The 21608-nt window shown below is 38.3% G+C and overlaps 1 protein-coding gene across 1 annotated transcript in view; it reads left to right on the plus strand.

Annotated features, from left to right (window-relative positions):
* Nucleotides 1-3717: 3717 nt before the first annotated feature.
* CRACD (capping protein inhibiting regulator of actin dynamics) overlaps nucleotides 3718-21608 on the plus strand; it is a 37307-nt gene continuing 19416 nt past the window's right edge. The window contains exons 1-4 of the mRNA XM_042469602.1: nucleotides 3718-3849; nucleotides 16370-16534; nucleotides 18382-18450; nucleotides 20938-21123. Coding sequence (XP_042325536.1) covers nucleotides 3730-3849; nucleotides 16370-16534; nucleotides 18382-18450; nucleotides 20938-21123 — 540 coding nt within the window. The 5' untranslated portion in view covers nucleotides 3718-3729. The remainder of the gene's footprint in view (nucleotides 3850-16369; nucleotides 16535-18381; nucleotides 18451-20937; nucleotides 21124-21608) is intronic.

The raw sequence follows: 21608 nt of genomic DNA on the forward strand, positions 1-21608 counted from the left end.
TGTGCACATCCAGCTGGAGTTAATCACTTTTAAGACTCATTGATTTTAGTGGAAAAATTAGAGGTATGATTAAATCTCTTCTACTGAAATCAGTGAAACTTTAAATTATTTAATGCTGGTTGGATTGTGCCCAGGGATTTGGAGACTTCCAACAAGAGGCTGATATTTGCAAAGCCTTATGAAAAATTTGGTTAGTGCCCAGTTCTTAGAACTTTTGAAAATTGTGGCAATGGCCTACAAAATATAACGATTTATTTCAGTGTTCATTAGCCAACTTCAATGCAGTTGTGTCCTTAAGCCCATTTTGAAATCAAAGGTTTTAAGAGCACTTAATTCTTTAGTTGTCTGTGCCTGGTGAAACTAGCTAGTTGTTTTTTTTTATATATATAAAATATTATATCTTATGTTTTGACTTATGCTTGAAGATAAATGATATAGTAGATGTAAATTTATTCCCAAGGCTCTTATTAATGGTTTACAAACTTTACAAAGATATCATCATCACCACCACTATCATTTATACCCAAGGCTTTAAGACTTTCTTTATATCACATCAAGAAGCAAATATATTTCTCTTATCTAACTATGAATTAGATAAAGAAATCTACATGCATGTTAGCTATGCATGACTGCTCATCTGTTTTGCACCCTAATTATATTTTAAGGAAAGTGAACATTCGAATAAAAACTTGATTGTACTTGATTTTTCATTATTACTATTTGTGTAGATTAATATGCTACTTCTAATGTTGGATGACATAGAGCCTCGATAGACCACAATAAACGCCAACCTCAGGGCAGAGTGAGGGTATGGCGTCCACACAATGCATGCCCTCACACTGCCCTGACACTGCCATCAAGCCATGCACCCAATCACACAGCAGGCAGCATCATGGTACTCCTTTGGTGCTGCGTCCAGATGATGCAGCGCCAAAAGGAGTGCCAGAAGGTGTCCTTTCCACAGTGCAAAAAGGAGCTGCTTTTTGCGGCTTCTTTTTGTGCTGTGGAAATGCCAGATCAGGGGCATGGCATATAGTTGCCACATCCCCAATTTGGTGCTGAAAGGGGCAGCTGTAGGCCATCCCTTAGGGGCATTCTATTCAGCATCATAGTGCTGATGAACCCTTCCTTTACATAATTGACTTTGAAAACAGTAAGAGTAGTGCCTGGCCTCAGAATCTGGATTCTTTGTGTCATCTGCTGTAATTTCAGCAACAACAGATGCTTGAAGAATTCCATTGCCAACACAGAAATTGTGGGTTTCCGCAACACCTGGGTCAACTGTGTTGGGAAATTTGTAGTGGTCTGTGGGCCACATGTGCTGTTTGAAATTCAGAGGGCTGCATCCCCTCTGACTCCTGGACCCCTTCACTATGGTGAGGGATTTTTTTAAAAAAAATTTTTTGTGTCTGAAAATGGCCATTCATACCTTTGTGGGGTACAATATTTGGCTGACCTTGTCTCAGTCCCAGTTGTCTTTTTTTTTTTCCTAAACCAAAACTGGCTCCAATCGGTCACTTCAGGGACCCTTTCACACTACACAATTATTCAATTTTAAATGCCATGGTCCCATACTATTGAATCCTGGAATTTGCAGTTTAGGGAGGGATATTTAGAATTCTCAGACAGAGAACTCTAGTGCCTCATCAAACCCCATATCCCAGAATTCCATAGGACAGTTAAAGTGGAATCATAGGGCTATAACTGTGTAGAATGAAAGACCCATAAGTTTTGAAGAAAAGGGCTCCTCAGGCCTAATACAGACCAGAGGTGCAGAAATGAGGTGTAGTCACCATGCACGTGTCCTGGCCATTTTTGCTCATGGGGCAACTGGGGGGAAATGGTATGGACCTGTGTCCCCATTGAAGCCTATGGGTTTCACTTTGATCACTCCTAGTTTAGAGGTACTTGATCATAGAAACAGCTCAAAGCCTGGCATTGGAATTACTAAGCAACTGGAGCCAATCAGAGATGTTTTGGTTCCTAAGGCAAAGGCCAACAATGACACTTCACCAGTTTCTGTTCCATGTACAGAAGCAAACTGTTTAATTTTATTCCATCACTACAAAGGAGAAGGTGATCTCTACCAAACCTGAGGGCACAAGATGGGGTGCAAGCTGGGCTGTGTACCACACATTGGAGATTTATCACATGGTGGTTATCCCATCTTTGACACCAATCCTGCCATTAACCTGTCATTAAAGCAGCATTGCAATAACCACAAGCTTCCTTTAATGCAATATGCTGGCTAATGTCGCTTTAATGGCGGGTTAATGACAGGATCTGTGCAATGTCATCTGAAAGTCTTTTGCATGATCGCGGTCAATCTCACTTTCCGGATGGGTTAATGATAGGATCTGTGTGATGTCATCTGAAAGTCCTTCTCGCGATTGCGTGGCAAGGATGGGACAGGAATGGGACAAGGACGGGATCCTACAACAACAACAACAACAACAACAACAACAATAATAATAATAATATTTATTTATATACCGCCCTATGGCAAACCAATCCGGGCGGTTGACAACAGTAAAATATAAAATATAACAATTAAAAACACTTTATCCCTCCCTTACAAAATAATAATAGTTCATTATGAGCAGAAATTCAGTACAGTATTCCTGAGAATTGAGGAAACCTGTGTTCAAACGTGAGAAAAATCTGTCTTAAACTGAGTAAATATTTATATCTGTTAATGCTTTATGCATAAATCTATGAATTGTTTATGAGATCTCTTTCTTGCCTGTTGACCTTTTCCATATTCACAAATGGTAAAAGTTCAAGTAGTGAAAGAAAAGCTGTAAAGAGAATATAATCTGAATGTTTTACTACCCACCTTGACCCTTCAGAACAAAGTAGGATCTATATTCAAATAAATACATACAGCATATATCAATGGTCAGCTGATAGCAATGTATTTGTCTAGCTCTTGTTCATATCCAATGTATTTATTCCTTCCTTATTTTTCTAGTGATTTATTTTCTCTTTCTTACACTTTTATGTGCAATCATACTTTTAGAAATACAGTAAAAATAAATACATGTGTGTGTATATGAGGAAAAGCGATGCACTTAAGAGGGAAAGCACACACTCTCCATTTCACAGATGAAAATTGGGGCCTGTTACAGACTGCCAAAATAAAGCTGCTTCGGGTCTCTTTGGAGGTACAGTATGCTGTTTAAATGAGGCATGCATCCTAAGAATCTGGAAGCTGCACCAAAGCTGCACTCCGGTGCTTAGGAATGGAGTGTGGCTTTGGCGCGACCTCCGGACTCGTAGGATGCATGCATCATTTAAACAGCATACCTCCAAAGAGACCCGAAGCAGCTTTATTTTGGCAGTCTGTAACAGGCCTAAGTATAGCTAAGCAACATCACAGTATGTTCAAGCACGTAAAAGTTATTAATGAGGAAGAACATGTAATTTAAAACTGATTCTACTGGGAAAGGCAAAATAATGCCACCTCTCCTCCCTCTCCCTTTGAACTCAGTTTGCAACAATTAAAGTAAGCTGAAGACAAGAGAGAAAGTGGGAGAAGGAGAAACTGGGATATATTAAAAGCAGCTGAAAAAGTGGGATGACAGAGGATTAATAGGGACTGTTCCTGCCAAACCCAGACAGTTGGACAGTATGAAGCTATCATCGTAGTCAGCGTCATTTGTGATCAGAAGTACTTGTTAAATGAAATCCTCTCTATACAAATTGCCTTCTAGGTCTTCCAACTATAGTATGGGCACACGGGCCTTTTCCCATGACAGTATTTTTATACCTGATGGGCGAGAAGAGACTGAAGAGTCCATTCAAGCAATGTCCCAAGACAACATCCTAGGCAAAGTCAAAACTCTTCAGGTAAGAATTATAAACCAGTTACAATTATATTGTTTTTCTTTACTCTCTTCCTTAATTGCTTTTGCTGGACCTGTTGCAATACTGGGTTCTGCACATTGAAATGGATTCTGTCTAAGAGCATGTACTTTCCATCTATATCTTCAGACCCTGCAAACAATTTCCTATCACCCTATCATACCATGGAGAACATGGCAATGAATTTAAATAAACCATCAACATTTTCAAATGCTATCATGAGACTACAACGTTCGTAATATATGAAACATGCAAAAGTTTAGACCTTCCAAGATGAATGTATCACACAAGCCATGTCAATTTGAATCTTCATTAAATCAGGTTTGAATAATTAACAATCAATTAAAGGCAAAATCAAAAGGTCAGAACCCTCAAACAAACCTGGAACAGACTTGAAACGTGCATTCCATCTCTGTTAATAAGAAAGGATGAATTAGAAGCTCATCCTAGAACTGCAAAGGTTCATCAAAGTTTTTTGATGAGTATTAAGTGTCATTCAGCTTGGAGGGTGAGAAACTACACAGGCAAGAAATTTGTGAATGGCCTTGCACTATTTGTTCTCCTGTCTGAAAACAGGTCTAAATTATACAATGTGCGTAATGAAATGGTGGTGTTTTGTTTCATTTTTTATAACTGTACCATTTTAGGTTACATGTTTGTGTATGTATTTTAATATATCTCCATGGGAGAAAATCACTTAACTGTCAGAAGGGTTGCCAGGTTAGATGCATCCTTGGTCCTAAGATTTCAAGCTAAAACCTGAGACCTGGTGATAGCCTCTGGCAAGGTCATTTGAATTGGTTTTGGTGAAGTCATAAGGGCAACTCTGGTGATATCATTAAACATGATGCATAAAACATCAAATAAGAAAGTATTTTTCTGGTTAAAAATTAAGTTCTACTTTGATCTGGGTAAAACAAAACAAACCCAAATTTCACAACTTTTTAAACATCTTTACAAGCACCACTTTTAACACTACAGGTACAGTCCAAGGAAAATTTTTCCCACACTCTTCTTTTAATGAATTGCTTCCATTAATCAGTGCCATCACTGGGCACATTTTTTCTTCTTCTCTTTTTCTTCTTTTTTACAATCAAGGTTGTCAAATTCTCCTTCACTACCCCAGCATAGTAATCATCATAATAATGCTCTGTGTGTGTATGTGTGCCTTCAGGTTGCAGTCGACTTATGGCAACCTCATGAATTTCATAGGGTCTTAGGCAAGGAATACTCAGAAGTGGTTTTTTCAGTTCCTTCCTCTGAAATATAGCCTGATATTTGTTGGCCATCTCCCATTCAAATACTAACCAGGGCTGAGCCTACTTAGCTTCCAAGATCAGATGGGATCTCGTGTACCTTTAGGATATTTAGGCACATAATAATAATACAGTAATCTGGCCGCAAATTCCTCCTTACCTATTCTTTTTTGCTGTGGGTTTTCAGCTCTCACAGCAAATCCCACACTCGTCCTCCGGTGTCACTGCTGAGATCATGGTATTGATGCTGGGCACTTGGTTTTGACCTCAAAGCAACTTATGCCTGCAGCTCAGTGCCAGGCCACTTGTGGGGATTGTGAGTGAAAGCAGCCACCTCTGTTGCTGTGGCGATCCCAAAACCCACAGTAAAAGGTGAGTTATTTAAATGCTGGTTAGGAGAAGGAAGTCCTGAATCAGGTGTGGGCATTGGGAAAACTGTCTGGCCTGGTTCAGGATTTTAGCCCTGCATCTTGTAAACAGGATGCAGTGAGCCTAGGGGGGATTTGGGATAAATCACCCATGTAGACAAGCCCTTAATAACAACTTGCTTGCTAATTTTGAGCCCACCTTTAAAAAAAACATTTATTTGAGACTTGTTGCAGTGCCTCTGTAAAAGAAGTGGAATTTAAGTTTCTGGTACCAGTGGTGGGAGAAGAAGAATGCTCTTTCAATATGGGGTTAGGAAGGATAATAATCTAGCACTGCGGCCTGATGTTCACTGATATTCCACCAAGGATGCACATAGTATGAGGATAAAGAGATTGTACAGAAGTGGGAATGGAGGGTGAGTGTGAAGGAAGGGGAAAAGAAGGATAGAGAAGAGAATAGCAGTGAATAAAGAAGAAATTGATATATCTCATACCAACTCTTATTTAACCCATAGAGAGTGAGGTTTCTAGGAGAGAGAAAAAGGGAACTGGAGAATGAGCAACAAATATGAAGAGGGGGAAACAAGATCTCAGCAATATACTTTTGACCAGTGTACATACTTTTACACAGGCACACAAAGTGGGGATGTGGGTTAGAGAGCTTCCTATAGAAACGGTGGATAGGAAGCAAGCCTGGCTCTTCAAAACACCTGGAAATTTACTGTCACATTTTGCTACAGGTCCCTTTTGTTACTATTACCTTACAATGATGTGAGAAAAGCTAACGTGCCTTTTAGTGGAGGTATAAACCAACCATAACTGTCAATCATGTGGAAGATGATTATTCCATAGTCATGGTAGCTTGCTTTATAAATAAAATATCATCTTCCTCAACATACTCTTTAACTTCTTCCCTGTTGACAGAAACATTTATTTCCACTGCTGTCTGCATGCTCCCTAAATGGCAGTGGTTTCTTGCTTTCAAAATTAGAGCCAGCAGTAATCAAAGTGTACGTCTACTTTATTCACAAGAGACGACAGTGAAGTTAAATCTTTATTAGATCAGGTTTGAACAGTTAACAGCTAAATGAGGCTAAATTAAGAAGGAAAACCCAGAACTTCCAAATAGCTTTAAAAATACATCCTCTTTCTAGGAAGTATGAAAAGTCCATGAATCAGGAATGGAGCTTATTCTATCTATTTATCGATTAATGTTTATTTTATGAATGTACTGCTGCTTTGTGGTGGAGGACCTAAAAAAGATGGGAGAATGCAGCCAAAGGATGTCAGAATAGTATATAGATAAATAGTTAAAGAATATAAAATGACAAAATAGAAATTAGAAAAAAATATAATAAATGTACAAAAGAAATCAATAACCCACAGTAATACAACAGTCACCATCCAAAAATAAATATTCCATTAAGGCATGGACAGATATAGTAATCAGAGGATTAAAGTGAAAAACTTCAATAGATCATATCTGATCTTGGAAGCTAAGCAGAGCCAGGCCTGATTAGTACTTGAAAAGGAAAGTACCAGGGAATACTAAATGTTATATGCTGTATTAAAAGGAAGGCAATGGCAAACCATTTCTGAATATTCCTTGCCTAAGAAAACCCCATGAAATTCATGGAGTTGGCATAAATCAGCAGGTTTCTTGAAGGCATGTCATGTTTGCAAGTAAGGTTTTCAAAAAAAGGTGACTCAAGGTGAAAGTACAGGTTATAGTGCTACTGCCAAAATGGGTACCTGGGCCTTCCCTTTCTACATTATGCAGATTCACATACCCTCTTTCTTGAGATCATGTTTCCCTGCTTCTTCTCTATGTTGATGCCTTGCTGCTGGGGGCATGATGAGAAAATCTAGAATGTTATGATATAATACAGTGGTTCTCAAACTGTGGGGTGGGTACCCGATGGGGGGCATAAGAGTTGCTTAAGGGGGGTGCAAGACTTGAAGGCCCTGATCTCCCCTCTTTTCCCTCTTCCCAAACCTATTCTGTCCTGGAAGGGAAGAGAAAGGCAAAGAGGATGCTTGGAGCCTCTATCTAGAGGAGGAAGAGGATGGCTACTTTCTTATAAAATGTTAACATATGAAATATATAAATATGTGTATGAAAATATGCACACTAACCAATTTTTTTAAAAAAATCATATACTACATTGAGGAGGGGCGTGACATCCACATGTAGATATAAAGGTGGTCATAAGGATAAAAAGTTTGAGAATCACTGATGTAATATATTATGTGATCCTCCATGTTATGGGGAGATGGAGTAAAAGGAGCATCATTTTGGTAGTGGCCCATGTCAGTCATACTTTGCAATTTCATCCTCAGAATTTGCAGTACCCATCCTGCCGCCACTCTCTTTTCTGGATATGTAGAAAAGCATCCGGAATATTTGTTTCCCTGTCAGGAAGGATCTCACCTGATTCCATTTTACTGGATCTGCATCTCTTAAAGGCATTAGAGTTTACTACCAAGACAACTATTTTACTTGCTCATCCTTTACAGTGGCTTTTCTTCCCACCAGACCATAAAACAATTGTAGCAGAAGTGTAAAATAGTATATACTGTAAATATAAAATAGGAATAAATGTATATCTGTATGGTGAGCGAAAAACTTGTAGTTACTGTCCATAAGCCATTCTCCCTAGATACTCAGCAGAGTGTAATATCTGGACACGCCAAAGAAGATTACGTTGTTGTTGATGGAAAGCAAGAGGCTTAATTGCACATTACTGAATGTAAGGAAATCACGTGTTTAGTGGAGCACACCAAAAGCACAACCATCCTAAATTCTATACGTATGTCTTTTTCACAGGCTGATACACAAATTCACAGCAAATTGTATGCACTGGATATTAGCAAGTCCACCTCCTTCCATGTTTTGAGGGATAAGGGATCAGATGTCGCCAGCTTACTCCCACTGTACTGAATGAGCATATTTGGCATTTACATAGTATTTAAGTGTGTGGAGATGGGACAGGTTCAAAGCACAGGATTGTGAGCAGAGAAGATAACAATCTTAATGCCTTAATTGTTTTGTATACATTTTGATGAATATGTTAATATGGTTTGTATCAAAATCAAAAAGTAGTTTTGAGAAAGGGCACAAAAGTCTACAAAAGAGCTCCAACCATGAATGCCACTGCTATTCAAAGTGAACATGAACAGTCTATTGTTTATTTAGAGTGTGCTCCAGCTATTAAAGGAAAATGTCATCACGAACTAATAACGGGAACAAAATGGCAAGTATTAATGACTTGTTTGGAACTCTGACATTTAATACTTGCTTCGCATTTCAGAGATATTGAAAGAGAAGTGACAGATGGAAAGTTCTTAATGATAGCATTTAATAATTATATTTAAAATGTTGAGGGACTCCAGAAAAGTCTACAGAGTCCAGCCCTAAATAAAGCAGCTGTAGCTCCAGCTCCACCTGTCCATATGGCAACCTTACTTTTTTAGACAACAAGTCTCGAAATCCTCTGAAAAGTTTCCAAACTCAGACTAATCATAGAATTATAGAATCATAGAATTGGAAGAGACCGCAAGGGCCATCCATTCCAACCCCCTGTCATGTAGGAAATCCAATCAAAGCATCCCCAACAGATGGCCATCTAGCCTCTGCTTAAAGACCTCCAAGGAAGGAGACTCCACTACACTCCGAGGGAGTGTGTTCCACTGTCGAACAGCCCTTACTGTCAGGAAGTTCTTCCTAATGTTGAGGTGGAATCTCTTTTCCTGTAGCTTGCATCCATTGTTCCAGGTCCTGTTCTCTGGAGCAGCAGAAAACAAGCTTGCTCCCTCTTCAATATGACATCCTTTCAAATATTTAAACAGGGCTATCATATCACCTCTTAACCTTCTCCAGGCTAAACATCCCCAGCTCCCTGAGTCGTTCCTCATAGGGCAAGGTTTCCAGACCTTTCACCACTTTAGTCGCCCTCCTTTGGACACGCTCCAGTTTCTCAATGTCCTTTCTGAATTGTGGTGCCCAGAACTGGACACAATATTCCAGGTGGGGCCTGACCAGAGCAGAATACAGTGGCACTATTACTTCTCTTGATCTAGACACTATACTTTTATTGATGCAGCCTAAAATTACATCGGCCTTTTTAGCTGCTGCATCGCACTGTTGACTCATGTTCAACTTGTGGTCTAGTTGGACTCCCAGATCCCTTTCACATGTAGTTTCATTCAGCCAGGTGTCCCCCATCCTATATCTGTTGAATTGAATGAATAATAATGAAATAATATGTTGAACTGAATGAATGAACATTGAATACATAGGTGATGCTCTGAAAGTGTTATGGGGGGAGGGGGAAAGAAGCAAATGTTTTAGGGAACATCTCAATAAAAGCATATAAGAACATTCTTCACATCCCTGTCTTTGTCATAGTCATAATCTTCATTGCCCTGTGGTATTGACACACTTCCAGATGATAATAATTTTCTTCAGGTTAGAATGAATATGTAGAACAACTTGCTTTGAGTAACACATACCACCTTCTACAATGGTTTCATTCACAGACTTTTTTTTTTCAGTATTCAGGCCAGCTTATGCATCTGAATTACCACAGTGCACATGGAATCGAAAGCCTGTTTTTCTTTAGATATGTAGATCAATCTTTCCAAAAGACTTGAAGGTGGGGAAAGCACTACAATAACGAAAAGCAGCCATTATCTTTTTACCAAGATGAATAACTCCCCAAAGTCCAGGGACCACAACTTCTTTACTGGGAGACCCATGCTGAGAGGATCATATGTCCACACACTACTTCTGTTTTTAAAAATACAATGTTCCATGTACTGTACATTCTAGGGGGCATGGGGGTAGTTTCACAATATTTTGACCCCTTGGGTTGGTTTAGGCCTACATGGTATGAAACAGCAGAGGATAATGCTTAGGTAAGAAATACTGTTGGATCAACCTTGCCTAACAGAATGATGGAATGACCCATCTAATTCCTTGTGCTCTCTCTCTCTCTGGATCTAATTTTTGGGTGGCACAGGAGGCTGCAGGGATGTGGGGGATCAAAGAAAAATCCATCGTCTTTATTGACTTCATCTATATTGTTTGAAGAAATAAGCAGGATTGAAAGTACAGGTCTCCAAACACGTGGAGACAACACATTGACTCAAAACCCATTTCAAAAGAAATTCTGTACCAGTTTTATCACTGCCCTACTGCACAGACAAAAGAAAAGCAGAATTAGGGGCAAGCCTCCCCACCACTGCTACCTATTCCTTGCTATTCAGTGTAGAGAAAGGGCAACTTCTGACAGAGTCCTAAGGTCTTCTTCTATTTCTAGTCCTTCAGGCTAGAAGACTTGAAGAGATTAGAAGTTAAAGATGGCAAAACCTCCATCCGTTGTGTCTCGTGTTGTTTACCTGCATTTTCTAAACCACGTATCTGCCCCTGGCCCAGGGTGACCAGGTGTCCTTCTTTTCCAGGAAATGTCTTAGATTTCAACTTTCTGTCAGGAGGAATTTCAAAATGTCCTCCATTTTGAGCATGACTAAGAAGCATGAATTTACATTACATTAGTTTTTTCAGCTTTTATTTGAACAGTGTATTTTTTGTGTATTACAGAACAGTGTAATTTTTTACTAGCAGCCTAAATAACAACAGCAATAGCAAGTACATTTCTATACTGCTTATCAGTGGACTTAAGCACTCCCTAAGTGGTTTACAAAGTGTAAGCTAATTGCCCCCAACAATCTGGGTACTCATTTTAGCGACTTCAGAAGCATGGAAGCCTGAGTCGAGCTTGAACCCTTATGCTGGTATTGAACTCGCAACCTTATGGTTTTGAGTGAGTGGCTGCAGTACAGGCAATTTTCCACTGCGCCACTCTTAAACTCAATAAGTACTACATTTTCTGTAATGCCCTACATTTTGCCATGCCTTGTCCTCCTTTGCAGTTATGACATCTGGTCACCCTGCCTTGGACCTATACTTCTCACCAGATGTGGCAGAAGCAAACCACCAAAACCATGAAGATAGCAGTATTGGATAGGCAAAAAGGGGTCTATTCCAAGAGGCCATTCAAGTGTAATACTAAAAACATCTATTCAGCCCCTGAAAGGTCACTTGGAACAACCTGTGTTGATGCTTAAAGGTGATGGGATCACTGTCCAGCTCAACAGACCAGTGTAATTTTTTGCTAGCAGCCTAAAGTCAATAAGAAGGAAGTCAGTTTAGCTACCTTGAAGAAGGGGGTCCACATCAGGATACTGCTCTTGAAAAGGTTAAATCGTGAATGTGCAGTGACTCCTTTTGTTAGAACATGGGAAAATTACAGCAGCTCAGATGAAGAAGGCAAGATCCCAGCAGGTTTTTATAGGAAGAAGAGACACATGATGTGTGTGAGTGTGTCTTTCTGCTAGCAGAGAAGAGAAATAATTCTTGAACAGTGGGGACAAATACCATACAACAGGTACAATCTGCGACAACTGTGTAAAGCTTAAATGTGCATTTATGTACTCTTAAATGCTAAAATTCTAACTAAACATTTAAAGTTTAAATCTCTCTCTAGATAGCAATATTTTTGTGCTTTTCACATATAAAATAAACTATCTGAAAAAAGATTTTTTTTAAAAAAATGTGTGTGACTTTCTGCTTGTAATAACATTTTGAAGGTTTATTTCTGTCTGCCAAGAGACAATATGAAAACTTGACCTAAGCAGCACTGCACATATTTTGGATTTAATTTCATATCATTTTTTTTCATAATATACATTAACTTTCCCATAATTGGAAAAAATAACTCCGTATTGAAAGTACCTCGGTGAATCTGACAATCTTATATTTATAAAAAAGCACACACACACCCCTCTTTCTTTAGCGTCAATTTCCTGTAGATTTTTTTTTCACATCAAATGACAGGCAGGCAGACAAGACCTTTGGAAAATTTCCCGATAATTTATAAAATAAAAAATAGCAGTACAGTATCTTCTCTCCTACCTGAGTATGAGTCATTTAGCTATTTCAAGAAGGATATACCAAATTTTCCATTTCTTTGTTCAATATATTTTAAGTGTGTTTAATTCTCATATGAAACATATGTCCAACTGTTCATCATGACATTAGGGCAAGTCCTAAGAGGCATTATTTTTTGCTGGCATTCACATAAGTAAATATCATTGCTAAGTCATAATACAAAGACAGTGGAAGGCATAATTCTGCAACTGCTACAAATGACTGCTTATATAATGTCTACAAAAGCTCATGCTGCTCATGCTTATTTCAGTTAGTCTCAAAGCTGCTACAAGATCTCTCTAAATACAGCTTACATAATGGTGGGATAGGTAAATTCTTCCAAGTGTCATTGGGGATCACAATAAGCAATATCTGCTGGTCTCCACCAACCATATACCATTTTTCTTTTATTCTGTGAAAACTTTTTCTGAAATTTACTTTCTAAGTCTACAGGTCTTAGTCTGTCAGCCATGGCCAGTGGTCTTCTTGACAAGGAGTTCTGAGAGTTGTAGTCCAAAAAAATGACTTTCCTCAACCTGTTCAAGAACGGGAGAGACTTCTCTAGGTAGCCAAAAGCAAGTAAAAAATTAAGTCAAGCACAGAGGAGTAATATAAAGCAATTATGAAGGATGATATGAGACACAATTGAACAGTGCCTGAATCAACATATTCCTCGGTTCTGTCCAAAAGGTTGCAAGGGGGAGTCACAATATCAAGGAATTCCTAATTCACCACTTTATTCTTTTTATTCCTTCTTTTCATGTTCCTTACTTAGGCTACTGCCACACTGAAGAATTAATGGAGTTTGACACTGCTTTAACTGTCATGGCTCCATCCTATGGAATCCTTGGATTTGTAGTTTGTTATGGCACTAGAGCTCTTTGACAAAGAAAGTTAAATATATTACAAAACTACAAATCCCAGAATTCCATACCATTGAGCCAGGGCTGCAGTGTAAAAGACTCTAAATTTGTTGGTTCATTCTTGAAGCGCTTGACTTGATATCTCGCTTGAATTTGGCTGGGTCTTCAAACGGGTTGTGTCCTGTCGTATGATGACTTGTTTTACTTATTGTGAATAAAATATTTCCCAATGTAATCCTATAAACCTTTGCTTGGATGTAAAGGGCTGTACAGACCATAGCTTGCAGCCGTATCTTTTAGTGTCAGATTGGAGCTCTAGGAACCACACGCTGCGACCCTGATCTTGCCTTTCTGTGGTGCAAAAAGGAGCCCCCAAAAGCAGCTCCTTTCTGCTCTGTGGAAAGGGCACCATAATCACTGGCGCCACAGCTTTTCAGGGCTGCATCATCTAGACGCAGTAGCAGAGGAGCACCATGACTCCACCTGCCTTGTGGTGTGGTGCACGGTGTCACGCAGGTCTGGGCGCGGAGTCAGGGCATGTGTCGTGTGGACATCACACCCCAACTCCACCCCTAGGCCAGCCTTTATGGCCGGTCTAAGTCCCACTTAATTCAGAATTATTCCCATATAAGTATGCATGGGATTTTAGCCTCAAAATACTTACATGACAGTAAACTCCATTGAACTTAATTATTATTATTATTATTAACCTTTATTTATGAAGCGCTGTAAATTTACACAGCGCTGTACATACAATCTAAAAAGACAAGACACAGAAGGAGAAGGGAGTGGTGGAGGGAAAGGGTAAGAGGTCCAGCAGTTCCTCTCTACCTCCAAGGCCTGGACCAAGGCAGATGGACTGGAGGGAGGGCGAGGCTTCATAATGGATGGTTAATCATTTTCCAGGGAAAATACATACTCTCAAGTAGGATAATACATATACAGTACATAGCAATACAGGAAATGGTTCAATAAACATGCACCACAAGAACATCAAATAGTAAGCGACAATTATGCAATGCCTGGGAAGGCTTTTCTGAACAGGATGGTTTTCAACTCCATTTTGAAGCTAATGATGCTAACATGTGAGTTGACTTGCATGGGGCCATGCTGTCAGGTTCTAAAGAACCACTGAATATTAGTTTAACAAGATAATTGCTAGAGAAATTATTATGTTCCTTATTAGCTGTTTCCCAGGCATTAATGATTTTACAGCCCTACATTTTCTGTAATTGTAATTCTTCATCAAACTCTCACTATTCATGAGAATTATTTATTGTTATACATATTTTTTTAAAAAGTTCCCCATCTATACCTATTTAGTCTTTCTGCACTTCTACTAGAAAAATCTTAAATGATGCAATGATTATTATTAGTGGTAGGACATCTCCTTATCATTTTGTATGAAGGAGTCTTGCACTGATGAGAGGACAAGATGGCAGGTATTCAACTGGTAGCCTCTCCAAAAGGTATATGAAGTTATGAAGCAAAAAGATAATTAATTAATTAATTAATTAATAAAGAAAGAGCAAGCAATATTAGGTATTTTAGTTCCAGGATGCACAAATCCGTAGCACAAATGGTGTTATCTACACTAGACAGTCACAGCAGTTTGACACCATTTAAAACTGCCATGACCCCATCCTATGGAATCCTAGGTTTTGTTGTTTGGTGAAGTGAGAGAATTCTAGTTCAAGGGGGTGCACCAGAACTGCCTAGTACTGAAATCTTCACCAAACTACAAGGATTCCACAAGATAGAGCCATGACAATTAAAGTGGTATCATGCTGCTATAACTGTTAAGTGCAGATACACTTTATGTTCCTGCACATGTTCTGCTGAAATGAATGGCAGCTTCCGAGGAGCAACATTCATGGGTTCTGTCCTATTGGTTTGTTTATTATACAGCCCCTCCTGCTAGTCTTAAGAAGCTAATTTTACTTAAACTCTTTATCTTCCTTCAAAAATTTTAAGATGTTTCTCTTATGGAGAAGCCAGCATTTTTACTTAGAATTTTACTTTAGGCAAAATTGAATAATTGTCTAGTCATGTGTTAAACTTTGCTGACAAACAGCACTAAGTTATTCTATGTTCCTTAGGTGTTTCACAAGAGTTGTGTCCCGAGTCTCACTTAAAGAAAATTCCTTGTGGATTTGGGGATTTGTATTTCTCCTAAGGTGTTTCCACTTGAGGACAAACCAGCAAATTTACTCTGATTTTCACTTTAGGTGGAGTTTGAGGACAACTTTTGCTGATGATCTGTTTTTGATGCATTCTGATACTCCCAAACTGGTTCCTAGACATTACCTTATGGTGTGTTTGTATGCCATTTTTTGGAACAGAGCACAGGTGAGACAAATTGTGGTTCTCTAGATGTGGCTGGACTACAACTCCAAGCATCCTTCACTATACTGTACTATACTATACTGTACTATACTATACTATACTATACTGTTGGCTGTAGTAGCTAGGGCTGATGGTAACTGCAGTCCAAGAACATTTGGAGGACCACATTTTGCTCACCCCTGGCTTATACAATGGCCTGAGAATACATTTTGTTATTTTTTGGTGGGATTAGGGCCTGATTTTTCCAATGTTGGGAGCTGGATTGCTTAAACTGGATTTCTTCAGCATCATTTACCCATGAAAACTTAGTCATTTTTGGAGCTGGGAAGTGAGAGCTTTTTCTGTAGGCTTCTGAAAACAATGACTTTGAATAACAGGAGACACTGGGAGGGTAGACTGTTCCTTTAAAAGAAAGAATCTGTTGTTAAGAACAAAGAATGGGCCCAGCCAGTGTGAACTAAGAAGTAATTTCAGCATTGAACCAGCTGAGCTAAAGCAAGATTTGAAATGTGTCTGTTATAAATTAAGCCAAATGTTTTTACATTCACCATGACTGTTAATGCTGAATACTAGAATATTCATGGCTGTACCATTACTGCTGGATTGGAACAATCTGAGAGGTAGATTTAAACCATGCTTGTCCCCTTCTCCAACTAATATGCCATTTGTTTTATTTTTCAGCAACAGTTGGCCAAGAATATTAAATTTGGCCAACCCCCACAAATGACAGTTTCTGTGAAGGCAATTGGGGAAGCCAGTACTAGCTTGGAAGCAGATGTGCTATTGAGTAGCCCAATGGAAACAGAGACACAGCAGGATGTGGTCCTTCCAGAAAGCCATAATAAAGTAAGCATTTAATCTGGACATATTCCTATTGTTGCTGGAATAACTGAGATACAGCTATGGTTTCCACAGGAACATAGCACAGTTCACTGAAGTTTTTTTTTAATGGACACACAGATTTTATAGGCCTTAATAACTCTGCCTAATGTAATTTATATATGCTGGGGAACAAATGTTGCCACTCCTGGAGTCATGGTTCTTATTGTCCCAATATAATAATAATGATCATTTTTAAAATTTAAGTCCCACAAGCACTTTCCATCTCCTTAACTATAAAAATACAGTGATTATAAATTAGTAACTACTAGTGGATTTCCTCCTTGCTAAAAATATCCCAAATCTACTGCTGTGGTCTCCCTTATCCACAATTTTGAAATCCAAAATATTCCAAAAACCAAAACTTTTTTCATGGGTGACTGAGATAGTATCAGCTTTGTTTTCTGATGGTTCAATGCACACAAACTTTGTTTCATGCGCAAAAGTATTACATCTGTTGTATAAAATTACCTTCACACTGTGTATATTGTATAAAATTACCTTCAGGTTATCTGTATAAGGTGTATATGAAACAAAATGAATTCTGTGTTTAGACTTGGATCCCATCTCCAAGATACCTCATTAAATACATATATGCCAATACAGATATTTCAAAATCGAACAGACAGACAAAAAAAATCTGAAATCCAAAACACTTCTGGTTCCAAGCATTTCAGATAAGGGTGAACTTTTCCAAAAGACAGAGGAAGCTTGGCTGGGGAATTTGAGAATGTGTCATAAAGCCTACAGGGGTGGGAGTTCATGCTTCCCCATAATGAATGTGAATGGTAGTTTGATAGCGGAAATTTAATGATTTGCATGACCAGATGACATATTATTTTGGTTTTTTGAAATTTCTACTGCCTGGGAATTGATAAATAGACAAAGAGAAGATGTTTTCTTGCAAAGAGCCAAATGCAAATGTTTTAAAAAGGAATTGATTTGGGAGGTGAAATGAAGAAATGAAGAAAACTCGATTTGGCCAAATTTCAGCAATGAGGGTGTTAAAAAGTAGATCTGTGACAACAAGATTAATTTATAAAACAGCTTGAGTCAGCAATCTTGAACTTTGAACCTTGAGATAAACTGTTTCCTTTGTAGGCTTTCAGGGAAACAAAATGAATTACAAGCAGAGAAGGCCTGTTTCATGGGGCAGCTGGCTTATAATAGAGATGTGAATTCAGAAATTTTCAGAAAGCTCTATGAAAAGTTTTTCTCCAAACTCATAGCATACTCTGTGTGCATTTCTTCAGATGGACTTGAAGGGATAAATTATCTTTCAGTTGGTGGGACAGACTTTTTAGAATCCACTTATTTTTCTAAGTGCTTAGTACAAAGCAGGATATTGCCAGATGTCCTTAGTGTTTTGCTTTCTCAGTTTGTGCTTCCCCTTCCATTCTCTCTTTGTTTCTTTTTTATGTGAAAGATTTTTGCTTTCTTAAATTGTATTTTGATTATTCTTTTGATGAAGTCTTATAAGAAAATACACATCCATATATTCAGAATTTTAGAATGTGATTTTTGTTTCACTATAAATATCCTAAAGGCACTAGATTCTGTCTTGGAAGATAGGTATGGCCAGCCCTGGTTAGTACTTGGATGGGAGACAGTAGAAGATGCTGGGACATCCCCTGTAAACCTAACTATATGGAGCAGGAGAGATCGCCATCTTGTTCTTTGTCTCAGGTGTCCAAAAGTCTTGGACCAGCCCTGTCCTCAGTACCTCTTTTGAATTTATTCCACCAGCTGTCATAGTCATCGTTAGATACCAGTAGTTGTCATTTATGATAAATGTAATCTTTTTGTTTTTCTAGGTAGGTAGTATGCCAGATTCATTACTTCCTGAAAGTGTGCACAGAACAAGGCATGGAGGAGAAGAGAAGGTAATGGTCGTGTATGGCTAACTGCATTTCATTTCAAAGAGCCTTTTCATGTATTCAGTCTATAACTGTCCTGGATTGTCAAACCTGCCCAAAGTGATTCAGACTGATTTGGACTTGATTCAGATCCAGTTTGGACTCAATCCAGATTGGCCTGAATTAGCGTAATTCATTTTGAGGTTAAGATCATTAGGTTACACAGTCTTTGTAAATAATTTCAAGTTAACTCGTGAAGTAAGCATAGTGTTATGGAACTGGATGGAGGAGCATTGAAGTTGCTGGCTAAAATGAAGTCCTAGGAAGCAGAGAAACAGGGAGCCCACAAGCTAAATGGCTAAAAGAAGAGGAGAGAGTAGACAGTACAATAAAACAATTCTACTTGGTAAAAGCTTTTTCCATCACCATGCCACTGTGATGGGCCAATCTCCACCTAATAAAATTATCTCATCCACTTCTTAAATGTTTGCTGGATCTGTATCTCCATCGTAGCATTATGCAGTTTGACACTGATTTTACTGCCATGGCTCATTGCTATGGAATTCTGGTATCTGTAGTTTTGTGAACTGTTTAGCCCCCTCTGTCAGAGAGATTTAGTGTCACAACAAACTACAGTTTCTAGGATTCATAGCATTGAGTAATGTCAGTTAAAGCTGCGTCAAACTGCATTAATTGTGCATTGTGGCAGCAGCCAAGGTCTAAATCTAAGGGAGGGGTGAGAACCAAGAAATAGTAGGGTGTGGTTGGGAACTGATTTAAGCTTAAGTTTGGTTTTAGGACTCCAGTTAAATATAACTGCAGAAGCTCATGTAAACACATCTTATAAAATCTAGAATATTGAAAGTATGAAAAATGCTACACTCCAAAAAGAAACTACCTATTCTTTGTTCTCTGCTGCTGTTGCTATTATCTTGGTGACATTTTTGACTGGTTTCTGCAAGGCAATTAAGGAGATGATTAAACAAGGGCAAATAAATATTAGACTAAAAGGCAATTAATCTAATTTTGCATGAAACTACAAGTTAATATGAGCTTAACCTTGGTAAGGTAATTAACTAGTGTCCCTTTCTAAATATTTAAATTTCAGATGTCTCCTATCTGCTATTTTTAATGAGAAGGAAAATACATAATAGTTTATTAAAGATAAAAGGAACTGTATTGAAGCAGGCAAATGGTTAATAGATAGTGGCCTTATTGACTGGGAAATTCTTAGAGTTACAGTTCCATAAAGTAACATTTCTGGGTTCTAGTTCATCCAAGGTATTTTCCCTTTTAAAGAAAGATTCTAAGGATTTGGCCTATAATGCCTGCAGCAAAATAGCAATAGCAAGTACATTTCTATACAGCTTATCAGTGGACTTAATTACTCCCTAAGCAGTTTACAAAGTGTAACCTAACTGCGCCCAACAATCTGGGTACTCATTTTAGCGACCTCGAAAGGATGTAAGCCTGAGTCAAGCTTGAGCCTTTCCGCTGGTACTGAACTCGCAACATTATGGTTATGAGTGAGTGGCTGCAGTACAGGTATTTAACCACTGCAACACCAGGATCTTGTAATCTTGCAATCTTTTGTTCCTCTATAGCTAGAGATGAAAAATAATTTGGGTGATTTTAAGATATGAAATGTCCCATTTTGCATCTCCTGAGAATCCTTGTGGGACAAAGCACACCTTGGAGTAATCCTTTTTGTTCTGAATAGAGCAGGCCAATCGAATACATTAGATTTTTCTATGTGTTGACTAAGCATACAATGCTTGACTGAATTGTCTATTCTAGTTGGGTCTAACCAACAAGATGCCAATCTGTGTTTAATAAATTTGCTTGCTTGTGAGATTTGAAGTATGTTGGTTACATGAAAACATGCTTACATTTTTTTAAAAAAGGAAAGAGCTGTTTTTAAGAAAATGCTAACAAATTTCCATGTGAGAAAGAGGAAAAAAACAGTCTCAAAACCATTATGAAAGTACAGGATGGGAATGCGGGTTGAATTAAAAAAAAACACATGAAACTGATTGTTTTTCATATCATTAGCTATTGCTGCTTTTTTCTTGGTGGTGCATACTGTTTATGATTTTGAATGCTCTGGGAACACGTGAGCTACCTAATTTGCTGTTAATGTCAATATGGAATTAGTAAAGAATAAAGCAAAGTATGGCTAACACTGTTCTTCTGTTTTGATCATTGTACCAATATACAGCTGTAGCCCTGTAAATTGCAGTGGCAGGAGTAAATTAGATGGTGAGCAATCGGAGTCTACAAAAATCTGGATTTGCCAGTTTGCTTGAGGGCCTTACGCTCTCAGTAGCAGCTTCAATGAAAGAGAAATGAAGAAATGCTGTGCCAGTAGGCAGCTGTAATAGTTACAGAAGACAACATCTGAACTTTCATTGAATTCATTTCTGCAAATGCTGTTGAATTTTAAAATGTCCTTTGTTTTAACTTTGTGAATACTGCTGTTTAAATCAAGTTGGCTTCTGTGTGTAATATGTACAGGTTACTCCAGTGAAGTCATCGTCTCGGCCAAAACGACATCATTCACCCTCCGGCACAATTGAAACAGTCAATCTTGATGCAATCCCCCTGGCCATTGCTCGTCTGGACAACAGCGCAGCAAAGCACAAACTCTCTGTCAAGCCAAAGAATCAGAGGGTTTCTAAAAAGCACAAGAAATTATCAAAGGTATTGAATAGATTTCTGTACTCAAATACTGAAAATAGATCTGCACTTCAGCTGTTTACCATAAGTTGCACATCACTTTGTGCAACATTTGAGTCTGATCTAACAATACATTATTCATTAGGCATGTGCATGAAACAACATCACAAAATTCAGGACTTTCATTGCCATGAGATACAACAATGGCTACTGAAATAAATCCCTAACCAAATTAGATAGTTTATTTCCTTTTTAACCCCCCCCCCCCCGGATAGTGTATTTCAATAAAAACAAGTACTGTATTCATTGTACAGACTAGCAGATTTAACATATATTTATATGTTAATATAAAATATAACATATTTATCATTTAAAAATTGTATTGGATTTTTAAAGTATGATTACAAAATATAAGAAAAAAGGAAGGGGAAGTACAATGGGCTTGTTGTAGATGTAACAGATTTATTGTGATATAAGCTTTTGTGTACTAGTCTATCAAACACATGAAT

This window comes from Sceloporus undulatus, chromosome 5, assembly GCF_019175285.1.
Source record: "Sceloporus undulatus isolate JIND9_A2432 ecotype Alabama chromosome 5, SceUnd_v1.1, whole genome shotgun sequence".
In the NCBI taxonomy this organism is placed as follows: Eukaryota; Metazoa; Chordata; class Lepidosauria; order Squamata; family Phrynosomatidae; genus Sceloporus; species Sceloporus undulatus.